A 16,481-nucleotide genomic window follows, 5' to 3' on the forward strand; every position below is an offset into this window, starting at 1 on the left:
TTCTCCAAAGAAACGTGTATTAACGTGGATTAAGGGTAGTAAAAAATGTTTGAACAAATGATATACAGACGTTTTTCTCTGTCAGTGTATTCTTGCTGGAATGAAATGCCGGCTCAATTTAAACTTTAACCTAGCCGCACTGATTCCATTTGGATATGTTTTGATATATTTTGACCAGCCAAAATACAAACCCAAAACACAGCTCTGATTTAAAAGCCTTGTTAAGTAATTAAATTTAGAGTCTGATTATTTCACACCCGGAGATTTCTATTATTCTATGTATTAAAAAAATAAAATAAAATCACTCAAGCCACACTTTAAATAATATGCATACGTTCAAAAGAGTAAAGAAACAATTGGTACAACTCTTCACGTTGATCAGCTACAAACCATCTTATTGGAATATACAGTTATTATCCAGATACTTCATCAATGAGGTCCTTCAACAAAATAAATCCCAAAAGAACCTTTCATTGTATTTAGACAGAAGGCATGCAAGTGCATTATCAGACAGCCTGCTTGACAGTCTTTACTTTCTTCAGTTTTATTGTTGTTGTGGGTCTTGTCTCCTATCAATTCACTCTGAAATGGCTTCTGGAGTCGTCTTACCAATCCACGCTATTGACCTTAAACATACAAAACATTTCTGGAAGAATGAAAAGGTGGCGGTAATGTCTCTGAATGGGTGTCGGGTCGGGGCAGGCTAAGGTTTCTTTATTTATTTCAGTTTGGGAGACTTCAGTTTGGCACGTATTCAAGCCTCGCTGATGTTCTCCACACAGTCCACAAGGCTCCAGCACACTGTGTTGCTGATGAATGTGTGAGGGGCCCTTGAGTGAACTGCGGGGGGGGGGGCGGTCAGGTCAGGTCTGAGGAGCCCTGGCAGAGCTGTGAAAGTAAGCTCCCTGTGCCAGTCAGGAGAGATCTGCTTGACTATAATACATGCGTTTACCCAGGTCCCTTTTGAACATGATAAATCGCGGAAAATAATATAAATGCTTTATCGGTTTGATTTCGGTCAGATTATTATCCAGTATATTTCTGGAACATGGAATGTGTCATCCACACCACCCTTTGTCCACATGGGTGAAAGAGCCTCTTGGGAAGAGATACAATTTAAAATCTATTTATACACTCAACTTATGTGAGCAAGGGCAGCTGTCAGATACTCTGAATGCAAATAATGATAGGGCACATCGGTAAAACAATGTATGCCTTCATTGAAAGAATGAGTTTCAGGGAGAAATGTCTACAGTATGGTCATGTTAATAGTGATAGGACCTTTGGTTTATTTTTGTTTTAAAGATTATTTCTGTTCTAGGCCTCAGATGAGTTCAAGCAGTAACCATGGCCCTCTATTATCGTATTAATGTACCCTTCTGCACTTAAGAAAAAAAATCCACCATTACCCTCCAGATACATGGGGTATTGAACATAATTACAATCCACGTCTGGCCAACCGCTGTGGATAATGTGGCAAAAAAATAAAACACAAATGGTTTAGACCTAACTTAGCTGACCGCAATAACAAAAGACTGAGCCCCTGAGAGAATTATTCTTCATAGAGGCAACATCCATAATAGGCAAATCTAATTTCTTACAACAGACGGGTGAAAACACATGCAGGCTTGTTGTAAAAAATGAACACAACACATCTGTCTGCAGTTTTACTGGAGTCTAATATTCCATCTTTTTTAAGTAAAGTCGTGAGTTTGCTAGTAACATTTTAAGGACACATACTTGAATACATTTAAATTATGAAAATCTACTTTCATTGTAAATTCACTGTTATTTTTTAAGCATGAAAATATAAATATATTGTGCCAGAGGATAGTGTAGCGATCTCGAGCTTCACTAAGAGGCCTGGGCCTTTTAGTGATGTGGTAAGATTGCTGCACTATGGTGCAGGAGCCCGGGGTTTGAGTCCCTGTCATGGCCGCCACCCCCGAGATACCACAGTATACACAGAAATGTACTAATTCGAAATGCCTGTTGGCATAGGTGTTAGCAAAGTGTTCAAGATACACACAATGCTATTTATGTGTGGGTGGATTTTTTTTTCTAAACTCTTTTATTACCATGATTTGCCAAGGGAATGCTCACATTATGATAAGTACAAAGAGTTGACAAGCTGGCTGGTTTTTCAGCATACAGGCTTTCTTGTTCCCAGCGTGGTTGTATTGAAGGTCTAGGGAGTATCAATATGCATACAGCCTGTAAATAAAAATTCCCTACATGAATATCTGCACCATATGGAGCCATCAGCAAGAGCTGTGCAGTGCTCTGTTCCCGCCAGAAAAGTGGTTTGTTCTGTGACTGATGCTACAGTATGTAAATTCAACCTCACCCTGGGTTGTTTACAGTGAAATTGTCTTTGTAGTAGTAGGGTGGGACTTCAAGCCCAAAGAATAAATAAAATACTTTGATATCAACATGATTAAAAACCACAATTTTCCAAATTACTTTTTTTGTTTACTTTTTTAACATTTTATTTTTATTTTTAAATCAACCCATAAAGTATACTGCTCTCTTAGTTCAGGTGGATCTCACATCCTACCTGCAATTTAAGCACAGCATTGAATAACTTGCTTCACTTGTTCAGTAAAAAAGGGAGGTCATTCTCCATCTGCCGGTGAGGAATTTTATCTGATACACATTAGAGGAAAATTGAAAAATAAATTAAAACCATGAAATACGGCATGTGTTGCAACCCTTCACCAAAGGTTTAATATACTTTTTTACAGCACATTGATTTTTTTTCATGTGGTGCAAAGGACCAGATGAATACACAGGCCAGCACTGTCACATTTATTTAAGTCAAGCTTAAATTTATTGTAAATATAAACACTGTACATTCAATACTGTTGAACCTCTACCTTAATCCCACAGCTTGAACAGTCCAGGAACAATATTTGTTTTGGACCTGATAATAATCAAAGGAGGGGGGCAAGGACCCTTTTGGATCATGTAACACAGGAAGCTTTTAATTTATTCGATAGACGCATGAACCCTGCTAACCGAGTGACATATTTGCAAACATATATGTATGAATGCATTGCTCAGTACTATAACATTGTCATACTGAGAGTAACTTTTATTTTGATGTCTTTTGTAGAGCCCAACTTTGTGTCTTCCTACGACATTGGAAATTTCACCTATTTCTTCTTCCGGGAGAATGCTGTGGAGCACGACTGCGGCAAAACTATCTTCTCCCGAGGAGCACGGATGTGTAAGAATGACGTTGGGGGACGGTTCCTCCTGGAGGATACATGGACTACCTTCATGAAAGCCCGTCTGAACTGCTCACGCCCTGGAGAGATACCTTTTTACTACAATGAGCTACAGGGCACCTTCTTCCTACCCGAGCTTGACCTTCTCTATGGGATCTTCACCACTAATGTGTAAGTGCCACCCTGGTGTCCTGCTGGAAGTTGAAGTATCTAAGAGCTTCTTCCATAACTGAAGGACTGTGGCCCAATCAGAAGTGATTTGATTTGTGTTCATTTGTCTCTAAGCAATAAAATCAGCAGCTGCATTGCTAACCACATTCCTTAACTGCATTTAATTTAATTGTGTGTGTGTGTGTGTGTGTGTGTGTGTGCGTGCGTTTGTGTGTGTGTGTTATTATTCACTTAAATACACAAACATACAAATTATTTTTTACTAGTGCATTCCAGTGAATAAAGTGGTAGACACAATGTTGGTTAAATAATAAATTCCCCCAAAAATTATTCTTGGCAGATTATGTGGTAGATGCAGGTTTACCACTTAAATTAAACAATACCATTGGTTTACTATATTATTTGTATTTGTGTATGTTTTTCACAAAATATTTTTTGATCAGTTGACCTGATTACATTATAATACCATTAATCTATTTACAAGTGAAATAAACCAAAAATCAAATCCAATATGTACCTGATAAGTAGTTAATAACATGTTTGTAATTTAGAATTATTGTTAGCAAGTGTATCAGACCCCCGGAGAGAGGGGGTTTCTGTCTGCTGACTGAGTCTTACCGAATTCCCTCTTTTAGGAACAGCATTGCCGCCTCAGCAGTGTGTGTTTTCAATCTCAGTGCAATTACCCAAGCGTTCAGTGGACCATTCAAATACCAGGAGAACTCACGATCTGCCTGGCTGCCTTATCCAAACCCAAACCCTGACTTCCAGGTAAATATCCAGAGTTGGACATTTTAAATGATGAAGCAGCTGCCTGCTGAAGTGCTGCAGTAAATTGCGTGCTAAAACCTTAACACCAGAAAATTGGCTTTTCTTCTTTGGTTGGGATAAAATTTCGGAAACTGCTTTCCAAAAGTAACAGGAAAGTGCTGCTTGTTCGGTACTTGATATTACTTCCCTAAACCTTGGTGACTCCATTTAAAAACACATTTTTTAGCTGGTGGTGATGACTATGAAACAGTCATTCAATATTTGGAGCTCATTTTCAGGTGTATTTTCCTTCACGTTCTTTTGTTGTCTTGTTATTGTGAGTGAGAGGATGGCTTTATTGTTCAGAAAGCAATCGCAATTTCAATCTCTTCTACTGTCCTTCATTGATTCCCTGGTTTTATATTTTTCCATTGTAAAAAACAGCTTTGATTGCAAAATTATGTCGACTGTATTTTGCAATCAAAGGAGGTTTTTACAACTTAAATAATGATTAATATAAATGATGTATTTGTTGTTTAATTGGATCAATTGTCTGACTTCCAGAATGTATTAGTGTAAAGAGCATGCTATTTTTCAAAAGCAGACTTCAGGAAGGTTGCATATTTAAGCAATTCATCAATAAAGCGTAGAAGATTAATAATACAGGTAATATCTACAAGTTTCTACGTATGTAGCCATACTATTATATTTGTATGTTTAAGCTTATAATTATATATTTAAAAAAATGCCCACTGATTAGTCATACAATCTGTTTAGTATATTTAGTAATACACTACCAGTTACAAAGTCAATATTTGTGACTTAGCTAAAATTTCATCATCCACCCCCTTCAGAATTTCCAGAAATACAAACATTTTGTTGATATTTATTTATAGTTTTCAAGTATCTAACGTTGACTATATTCTTTACAGTAGTAAAAGCAAGTCTCTTCAATTATACAGTGCATTGTAATGTAAATAAAATACCTAAGAGGACCAGAACTGAGAAATATTATATTGTGTACAATTGGAATTAGGGTAAGATTGTGTAAGGGTGACTCTTACTTACATCCAGTGACAAACACAGTTCAGAAACTATGCCACCAATGCAATCATGTGTTACCTTGATGTCAGAATCATTGATTATTTTAAATCAACTGAATGCTTTAGGTATTTTACTGTAATATGACTTTGAGTGGGGTATAGAGCATTCATGTTTCTCTGAATTTCCATATTTAAAAACTATTAGTTGAGATGATTGTGTGGACATTCCTTTATTCAAGTGAGGGAAATATGGCCTTTTAGTCATCGGAAAATGCTTAATTTGGTTTCAGTGGTGGTGCCAGTACTTGCAGTGAATTGAATGAGGATATCTAAAAATGCTTACTGTGAAGTTGCCAGCTCAAGTTGGATAGCAAGCTGGTTAAGCTACTCTGGATTTATGAGATTTAAGTCTCTCTAAGATCCATTAGAAAATGGAAGAATCTTGTGTTGGTTCACAAATGTTCTATATCTGCAGTTTTTCCTGTATCAGCATGTACAGTTATGCAGTTTTGACAGCAGGCATGATGTACTGAAATGAATCAGACCAAGTACTTGGTTTTCTTTTTAGGTACTGGCAGCCATCCTGGTTTGTAATGCTGTGCTATAGATATGTACACTTCATAGAATTTATTAGCGTCTTTTTATCACAGAAAAAAAGTTGGAATGATAGATTTTATATATTTTTCAAACCCATACCATATCCAGGCTGCAGTGAAATCTTCATCCACCATTTATCAATTTTGTAGACATGCATTTATGCGGTTCTTACATTGATGTATACCAAATAGAGATATTATTATACAGACTTTTTTCCTTCTCAAATTGTAAATAATTTTCACATAAATACTCATCAGTGGAATTATATGGAAATCATTTTTGAAGGAACAAAAATGTCTACTGCTGTATTTAAATGATCATCATTACTTATGAAAGCGGAGACATTGGATTAATTCTGTCTTCCCTGATCTTTCTATTTAATCATTAAACTGTGCCTTTTTTATTCACTTTGTTGAAATTAATGTTTAGTCATCTCTACTTTAAAAATGCAGCACTTGAGTTAACTTAATGATTGTATAGGGAAACATTTAATAAAAAAAAAGACCAAACAGTCTATGCCATTACCATGTCAGTACATCTGCTGGTCTGAATTAAATAACTCTTCTTCGTAATCAATTTACAGAATAGATAGTGACCTTAAAGCTTATACCAGTTGTTGAAAGAGTGTGCAAATTATCTTGTCAAACTGAGAATGGAGGGCAACCCAAAATATTGCCTAATTTTATTCCTTAATCTTTTAATTTAGTCTGTATATCAAAAGAGAACAAGGCAAAAACTAATCAATGGCAGTGTCTTTTGGTGTCTTTGTTGTTATTAAACTGTTATGTATACCGTTTGGTGAGGAATGATTAATACTATTTGGATCACTCTGATATTCCAGTTGCCAACTTTAACTTCACATGATTAATTGGGAAACAAAACAGTCCCACTAGTCACAAGTCATGTGCATGTGTGTTAGACATTCAGAAACTCACTTCAATACACAGAGCAAGTGCAAATGTCCATATTTAAAATTAGGTGTAGCTGTCGTACGCACATTGCTTTCTCATTTATGAGAACATAATACAAATAATTCATTTTAATCTAAGGTATTGATTGCCAACTGTTTTGTAAAGCATTTTCAGAGACTACTTTAGAAGAGAAGTGATAACAGAGTAACAATGGACACATGCCACGATAGGACATCCTCAACTACTTAAGGCATTCATCATCCGAACAGCACCCAAACCAGTGCTCTTTTCAGGGCTAGGTGGCAATGTGGTTATTTCACTAACCTTTTGAGTCTTTAACCTCTTGAGAGCGGCATTTGGCTTTACCTCAGGGCGAAAGTAAAATGAGTTTTGTTGTCTCCACTCCAGTGGAGATAGGTCATTAAATCAATACACAATTCAGAGAAAATTTCCACAATTTAGCAGACTCACTTGGGGAAGGTCCAAGATTGAGTGTTATGGAGTGTTCTTGCCCTGACTGATCTGCAGTTGCAGAGTTTCACAAGGGAGATCGTGTAAGTCAGGATTTTCTGGAAATAAAATCAAATAAAAATACACAGAACACCTACATCCAGAACAGAGTACTCACTTAGACAGAAACTGTGTACACAGATTTTTACCCTGATTTTTTATTCAACTGAATAAAAATCTTAATATTTTACTTCTCCATTCCTAGTTAAATAAACTATGACTATGCCCATTCAAGTCATGAACTTAATAAATTCAGTCCTCATCCACGATAATCAAAACATCCCAAGCCAGGTATTATGCATAATATATAATGTAAACTAATCCACATTAGTATTTAAATTATATTCACTATGTCTCACTTAGAGATGATTGTTTAAATCTGGTAGACTCTTGTACTTATCTGTAAGACAAGGAAATCTTATTTTCATCAGAGTGTCCTAGGATATATTAAAAATGAACTAAGTAATATATACAACAGAGGTGAAAGTTAAATAGAAGTTTTAATTTATTTGCTCTTGAAGGATCTGTAAGATTTTCAAGGTTTACAGTTTAAAATTAAAGTCAAGGAACAGAATCAGTTCTCCTCTGATCTGGAATTACAAAACTGTCACTCAGATGTCTGGGAGCACTTTCTTTGCCAATATTATTAAAGAGTCTTTTATCTCACTCAGCTTGTGAATACACACAAAGGTTGTGGCAGACTGAGGTTTCATCATTTATTATTAACCTTAGCATTATTTACAATCTATTGCAATGGCACAGCCTAATCTTTTCTAATATCTAAATTCTAATATTCTGAGCCTTGATATTTGCATTATATAAACCTTTTTATTTTACTCTAAAAGCCTTGTCACAATTCATCTAAATAACTGATGTTTTCCTCTAAAACCAAGAGGGACTCCAGTATAAATTATGCCTGTGGATACTTTCTGCAAGGCAGTTGATTAAATCCTTTGAAATGTAGGTGTACAGCTGCAGAGCAAAAGTGAATTAGAAAAACATTGGCCATTCTTTGGAATGTGTAAATGTTCATCCAAACAACCATAAAGGTTATTGTCAAATGTAATGAAAATGCTTTTTATTTATTTTAATTCAAGAAATAATAAAAGGGAGAGAGCTGATATATGTATGTCTACCTTGGCCAACAAATTAACGCAGATCGAGATCTTACGGACAAAATCAAAAGAAGGGAAAAAAACAGGATAGAGTGCATTTGAAAGAAACCACACATTATTGAAAGAAAATCTGCCCACTTGCCTCAAGAGAAAAGTATTTGACCTATGTATACTACAAGTCCTCCCCTATGCCTCCTACAGCAGGAAAAAAGAACAGTGTTGAACAGAGTATTCAAATTGTTACTTCCAGGTTAAATGAAAAGTAATACAGAATTTGAAGGATTCGAAGGATTTGAACTGTGTGAGTGGAATGTCTAGATGACATGATTGACAGTGGGTTCAATTTGTTTATTTGTTACTAAGATGCATTGGGGTAAATTAGGCAAAGGAAGTGAGGAGAAAAACCTTCAAGAATCAGAATAATAAATTGTCTTAAAATACAACACATTGTTATGAAGTGAGCATTGGGATTTAACACTGTGTAATGTTATGTGAGGGATAGAGTTTCATGCACAGATTGCATTAATTAGAACCAGTACCAGACTTAAAAGGAAGAATGATGGAAAATTAAAAGATAAAGACTTGTTACACCAGACAACAAGCTAAACAAACCAATATTCTTCAGCAGTGTAATGGGGCAATCCTATAGTTACTAAAAATGACAGACTGAATGCTTATTTTCTGAATTACAAAACAAAAGAACTTAGAACTTTATATTATCTTTCAATGATTAAATACTGACTTTCGGTGAGTTTTTTATTTCCCTAAAATAATCACAAGCTCTGTCCTGCTCTGTTGATTTTGTGTGATGTTACAGATGTGTGAGACGCAATGACACGTGTTTATGTACTTACTTACTCTTCCCTTTCAGTGTGGAACTATAGATTACGGGTCCAATGTGAACCTGACAGAGCGGAACCTGCAAGACGCACAGAAATTCATACTGATGCACGAAGTGGTTCAGCCCATCACCCCCATCCCCTACTTCATGGAGGACAACATTCGCTTCTCACACATCACAGTGGATGTGGTGCAGGGCAAAGACATGCTGTTCCACATCATTTACCTCGCAACAGGTATCTCATTTCCAGACCGCAATGAACTAAGGAAGCTCTGTATTGTTCCCCCCTTAGACATTGAAAGTCCCCCATTATAAGTGAAAAAGTACAATATCAGTATCACAGCTGTCTTTTATCAGTAATACCAAAATAATAACTGAGTCTTAGATTAAGATTTTACAAATGTATGTTCTTAAAAACTACCCACTGAAATGAAAATTAATCTGTGACTGTGGATCACTGAGACAGACCGAAGACAGCTTCCTGATTAAATGTATCTGTCCCACAAATAATTCAGGACATCTTCTCCATAGCTGAATTTCAAATGGGAGAGATCTTTCACAATGCTGTTTTTTCAAAGTCTGGGCTTTCTAACAATTCAGATGTATTCAGATCAGCTGCGTATTTGATTAAAATAATTTCCGACATTATAATGATGATGTAACTTTAAAACAATACATTGAAGGAGCAGGTAAAAGTAAATAGGTTATTTAGTAGTAAAGCGATTTACAATGTAATCACTGCAGATTAATATATTGGCATGAAATTAGATGTGTAACAAATAATGCGAATCACGTCAGAAGTAATAATTCTGCATAATTTGAAAATGTACGTCTCAGCGACTGAATATTTAACTACCACAGACTGTTAATTAGGTTGTCCATTTTCAGCAACTACTAGAGGATACTGCATTCATAACAAGATACATTACATAACAAGCAAAGGTATAAACCAGACAGTAAAACACTCTATTTGGTCAAGTATTTAAAAAAACGTGGCCTGGTCCTTAAAAAAAGAGATGCAGAAAAGTACAGTAACTTCTATTCTTTGTTTTATTTTTTCGACCCTTTTGTTTTCGACCTACAGCAGGCCGTTCCACACGCAAAATTAGGGCATTAAATATGTGGCAGCTCTCAAAGATTTCAAAGCTTTCTTTTATTGACAAAGTCATCTCTAAATGTGAACATGTGTCCTCCATATGTTCAATCCTTGTGCAAACTCCTGTAGCTCCCTGCTACTCTTACCTGCCCACTTGGTAACAGCATGAAATTGCAGCCAGTCACCTGTCAAGAACAGAGTAGAAGGTAATGAAAAACAGGCCCTACTTCCCCCCCCAGACAGCAGCCAACTAGCTTGCTACTATACAAGCAGCTACTACAATACAAGCTTATACTCGGGATACTATATACGTATTTTGTTGTTATTTTGCCATTGAAAGCACAATGACCGTCTTTTGTTTCAGGCTATATAATTAATGTGCTGTAAAACTAGAACCATTTGAACAGAATTTCAGCTTGCTAATCAGACCCTAATAAAACTTTAAAAATAAGACACTGCCATGACAATTAAAAAATGCATACCGACAAAGCTTAGTTGAGGCAATTAGTGTTTGACATTTACTCCTGATTTAATGCATTAGAGGGAAAATTTGACCATAACTTTTAACAAACCAATATGTCCACAGGGCTGAAACATGATTAGAAGCACTTCTTTTTATTCTGAATCATACTGAAGTATCGGGGGTAATTAAGTTCTTTGAAAAGATTGCCTTTTTTCTACAATAACAATAAACAATAAAATGCCAAGGCACTGCATTTGGATTAACCTTAAATACCTTTTTACAGACAATTATAAATACAAAGATAATAATAAACATCATAATAATCATAATAAATACGTATGTTTTTATATACTAATGTTACCCATATGATAAGTTAAAACAGAGATTGAATTATCTTTGATGAAAAATGTCAAGATTGAATACTTTCATGTCATACAGTTCTGGGTATTAGTTGATTTATTTACGAATAACAAACCACTACAATGTGTTGCAATTCTCAGGTTAACTTTATAGACATCCGAGCAGATAGAGCAGTTGATTAATGATGACTGTGGGGGGACTGAGTGTTGGGCTCAGCTTGGCTACTCCTTTATATGAGCCATAAGCTGCCTTGTCAAGCCTGGATCCTGCCCATCACTGTTTATCTTATGGAGGCTTAGCAAAGTGAAATTAGATGTCCCTTGATACTAATGGGATCTGGAAAGGAGGCCTGGAATTATGTTGCAGATATTGGCTCCCAAAGGGTATTGCTAAGGGTTCCAAGAGTATGAAGGTACATTTATTCTGAATTTTCAGCATTTTGTGACTTAAATTTGGGAAGTTGTATTTGAATTGCCTTTACTTTCTTGAATATAAGGGTTCTGGCATCTGGCACATTACATTAACATTCATTTTGTATCTTTTGTTTACTTAGAAGATCTGAACCCTTTCACTTTGGTCAAATAAATAAATCAATTTGGTGCTAATCAATTTTGAATTAGAGCAAGTTAACAATTCCCCTTCAAATCAAAATTACAAAGTAAATATAATCGGACTGTGCCAAACTAAGTGCCTTTAAGAATGCTGATACACAGAAGTTTATAGGTTTTCTGTAATTCATTCCCCCCCCTCTCCGCTGGGTAAAGTCAAATACTGTGGTGGTGTTTTAAATCATGGTTTCTGACCTTTCAGTGATGTGTGGACAGCAGTTTTCCAGGAATGGTTAATCACTGAGCCTCTGTTTATTTTTTGAAAGCACAGTAGCAAATCAATGTTTTAGTCTGCCTTACAGGGAATGGCAGACTGTTTAATCTGTCTGGAGATCCTCTACTTCCCAAACGGCTCTTAAACATTAAAGCCCTTTTATCACAATTTCACTCGGCTCCTTTCTTGTGTGTCTCTCGCTGAGGAAAGTTTTTCAGTGCTTTTGTACTTTCTCTTTCTTGCTAGACTATGGCACAATCAAGAAAGTGCTGTCTCCCCTGAACCAGTCCGTGAGCAGCTGTTTGTTGGATGAAATCGAACTGTTTCCCCTAAGAAAAAGGCAGCCCATCAGAAGCCTTCTGATTCTGCACAGTCGGAGCATACTGTTTGTAGGCCTCAGGGACCAGGTGCTGAAGATCCCACTGATGCGCTGCAATTTCCATAAAACACGCGAGTGAGTACACGACCGCAGTCATTAATGGGACTGAAAATGTGTCAGACAAATCCAGTTTAATTTTCCGTGTCTCGATTTGTCGTTGTATATTTAACTTACTGCAGTTGTTCCAAACTTTCTTCAGACTTTATTCCTCAATGTCAGATAACCCCAGATCCCTAGATTGAACAACGCTGAGGAGAACCGAAAGGACTGTTTTCCTGTGTTGAATCTTTTCACAAGGACAAGGCGCTATATTGTTTTCTGGGGTCATCTAATGCCTCCCATTGGAAACATCTGTTATAACATTGCACAGATGAGATGTAGCTACATGTGCTTCAATTCACAACTTTGCTAATTACATATGGAGTAGTAGTAGCTGTAGTAATACTACTATACAAATATATGTTATTATTAGTAGTACCATTTTAGTCTGCTTACATTATTGTTTTTTCTAACCCTGATAGTCATTTTCACTTTATCACAATCTGTATGAACAATCTACAGCAGCTCCGAATTGGTGGCCCTTGAATTATCCAATTTCCTTGCACCTATATTGAAGGTTTTCTGTTAAAGTTAGATCAATGGAAAGGTACAAAATGGATGTTGCCACCAAAGTGTAAGCATAGCACCCCGCTGTGCATAGGTAATCCTGGACCAGAAAAATCCACTTAACAAGGTGGAAAAGCAAACAAAGAAATAAATCACAGCAAAACAAAGCTGTGAGATAACCTTTACACACTTCTCTTCCACAACACAATCCCTCTTTTCATTGCATAAATCATTGTCAGGAAGGATGGCTCGGTGCAATTGGTGCAGTGGGTGAATCAAGTAAATTTCCCCATGTAGCCTGCAGCAAAAGCAATATACTTGTGTTAAAAAAAACATGAAGTTTATCGTATTTACTCTTGGACCCTGCAGCTGGATCATAAAAATGCAACCTGTGTTGCCTCTTTTTCCTTATTCGTGGGATAAGGGATAAAACTTTCAGCTCGCATCTACATGCAAAGCACTGAGCAGATAAAGGGGTAGATAAATTATTATTTATTTCTATCTGATTCCCTATTCAGATAATGAAATGACCCTCCCCTTTGTGAGTAAAGAAAAGTACGTAGACGTTTGCCAGGAGTAGATTTAATGCAATCGTTTGGTGAGGAAAGATGATTCCAGCTTAACCTTTCCTTGCCACAAACTAGAGAGGGCATGCATGCCTCTGCACAGCCTCCAGAGCATTAGAGCCGATCTAATTTGCTCATTGTCAGAAGTCTGTTGTATCTCCGCCGTGTTTGTATTGGCACAGAAGGGACCTAATCCTCTGTCGCAGATTATCAGATGTCTGATGCTTGAGGATCAGTGGTGAAAGTTTACAGCGAGTACAGTTTGTCGTCTTGGTTGTTTCTATTAAAGAATAATCTACAAAGTGCAATTTTAATGTGTTCCTTAATCACAACATTAGTTTACAGTAGTGTGATATGTACAATCCTGTTACAGTGCCAGAGAGAAGCACCCAATAACAGTTAATGATGTTGTAATGGCTAATGGACCTATTTCCAATGTTGAACATATTGCCCTCTGAACCATTTCATGGAGCTGTGAATCCACTTCCTCCCATCCATTGAATCAATCATGGACACAAGCCTGCGCACATTGAGCTGCCCTGTGGTGCTTATTCTCATTGGGAAAGTGTTCCTCAAGGCCACACGTGTATTTGTATTTTATTTTAACAAGCCAAATAACTTTAAAAGCATCCTCTACGTAGCATTAACTTACACATTTTCACTTTGTCTGACTTACTTTTAGAAGTACCAATACATTTGTGTTCTAAATGTATCATTACTAGCTAAAAGAAGAATTCGGGCAAATTCAAAATAATATTGCAGTGTTCTTGATACTGACACACTGACGTGGTGTTGTCATTGAGAAGTCTGAAAATAAATTGGATTTTTGTTCAATCAGGAACTGTGTAATTGGGTCCTGATTAAATCATTAATTATTAAGTTGTGTTTGGGACACAGACAACAGAAGAGCAACAACTGTTGTACTTCCCAGGCCAGGCCAACCACTTCCCAACATGCCATGCTTGGACTGCAGCTGGACAATATATACAGACATGTAGAATGACTTATTGAATATATGCTTAATGTCCTATTAAAGTCATTTTAAACACATTATTACTTCCATTAACAAGGTGACATGAGTTGAGTGCTGAAAAAACTCTCTAACTTGGCAGTAATTATCAGTCAGTTTGAAATGCTTGTCTATTGATGAGTAAATCGATGCTCTTTCAAAATAATACAAGGAAACATTGATTGAGAAATATATAAATGTATATCTGAATAAAAAAGCAGAAAATAATGAAAATAGAATCCCACAGACTAGACGATATTCAAGAGAATTGTGTCATTCACCTGGCAGAAGCTATAGCAGGCCTTTGGTATTCATATGACATTGCAAATATATTTCTACTGCAAATAGTAGGAAATGTGTCATTGCCCTTTTGAAGAAGCTTTTCACATACATTTTTTGGTCAGCATTGAACTCAATTGACATATATATGGCCTACATAATGAAGAGCTGACAGCTAAATCTACTGTTTCTGCCTCCTGCACTAAAGCACTTCACACTGACAGTGTTGTGCCTTGGACTCACCAATACCATCAGGTTTAGCAGTTTTCCTTCCACAGTACAGATGATTGTCAGTGAAGAGCTGAGCCAGGGAGCTTATCACTAATGAGTGCTCCATATGATGTCCGCAGGGCCTGTGTTGGTGCCAGAGACCCGTACTGCGGCTGGGACCTGGTGCTGAAGAAATGCACAACCTTGGAGGAGAGCCTCAGCATGAGCCAGTGGGAGCAGAGCATAACCGAGTGTCCTGTAAGTACGCAAGCATGCAGCAGGGGTTAAAAGGTGGACAAAAACAACAAAAACAAGTAGTGCAACATCAGGTTCAAGTTTTTCTGCTGAAGAAAAAGAAAGATCATGCCGTGTAAGGTTATATAGGTTAAATTTCAGGCACTAAGGACGTTAATGTCAACATTTTTTAAGACACCTTTACTCTAAATCTCAGCTTAACACTTGAAGCACCACAGTTTCACTCATACTTAGTAGTGCCATGCTACTTTAGAATACCTTTCCCTGTGTGTGTACAGTAAGAGAGTGGATTAATAATTTTGTGTTTAACCAAAGTGTTTTTGAGCCAAAAATATGCCCAAAACTATTCAGACCCACTCACAGTTTTCATACTGTTGCTTTAAAGCTTGCAGTCGTGACACTTTGAAGTAGGAATGCTTATGGGTTATGGGAAATCTACACAATCAAAAGCAAAACAAAAATAAAGAAGTAAACAGAGAATGAATATGAAATAAAAATGGAATAGTCATGATTTCATATGTATTAAAATGCTTTGTTGAGTAAAACCAATCATTCATTTGGGCCCATAAAAAGACCTTAACAAGCCAGATAACTAGTTGAATGGCCTCTGCCTGTGTGAAATTATAGTGGTTCTCTTAACTTCAGAATAAAAACACCTGTCTCTGTGAGGTTTGCTTGGTCAGGTTTATAATTTCAAACAAACACTCAAATATGAAGAGCAAGGAGCTTTCAAAACAGGTCAGCTGAAGTCATTGAAAAGCACAGGTCATGAGAAAGTTACAAAGTAATATCAAAATCTCTGAATATCCCTGTGAGCACAGTCTACTGAATCATCAAGAACTGGAAGTTGCATTGTACCAACCGGACACTGCCTAGGTCAGGCTGTCCTTCTAAACTGAGCAGCCAGGCAAGGAGTTCAATGGCTTCAGTCAACAATATCCAGAACACTTCACAAAACTGGCCTGTTTGGCAGGGTGGCAAGAAGGAAGCCCTAAATAAAAGTAACCCATCTCATGCATGGATATTGCAACACAGCACCTGAGTAATCCTGAAAAAATGTGGCAATTGGTGGGGTGGTCAGACAAGAACAAATTTTGAACTTTTTGATTTAAAATCCAACACCGCACATGTCCGTCATCATCATCCCAGCAGTCAAGCATGGTGGCAGCATCATGCTATGGGGATGTTTCTCCACAGCAGGAACTGGAAAACCTGTTAGGATACAATAAAATATTGATGGAGCAAAGTACAGGCAAATACTAGAGAAA

General features: G+C 36.8%; 1 protein-coding gene across 2 annotated transcripts in view; it reads left to right on the forward strand.

Moving 5' to 3' along the window:
* Nucleotides 1-16,481, forward strand: part of sema5a (sema domain, seven thrombospondin repeats (type 1 and type 1-like), transmembrane domain (TM) and short cytoplasmic domain, (semaphorin) 5A) — a 131,686-nt gene that overhangs the window by 73,419 nt on the left and 41,786 nt on the right. For both annotated transcript variants that reach the window (XM_066721387.1, XM_066721396.1), the window contains exons 8-12: nt 3,116-3,401; nt 4,037-4,172; nt 9,199-9,403; nt 12,156-12,363; nt 15,099-15,216. In XM_066721387.1, coding sequence (XP_066577484.1) covers nt 3,116-3,401; nt 4,037-4,172; nt 9,199-9,403; nt 12,156-12,363; nt 15,099-15,216 — 953 coding nt within the window. The remainder of the gene's footprint in view (nt 1-3,115; nt 3,402-4,036; nt 4,173-9,198; nt 9,404-12,155; nt 12,364-15,098; nt 15,217-16,481) is intronic.

This window comes from Amia ocellicauda, chromosome 2 (assembly GCF_036373705.1).
Source record: "Amia ocellicauda isolate fAmiCal2 chromosome 2, fAmiCal2.hap1, whole genome shotgun sequence".
NCBI classification, from domain to species: domain Eukaryota; kingdom Metazoa; phylum Chordata; class Actinopteri; order Amiiformes; family Amiidae; genus Amia; species Amia ocellicauda.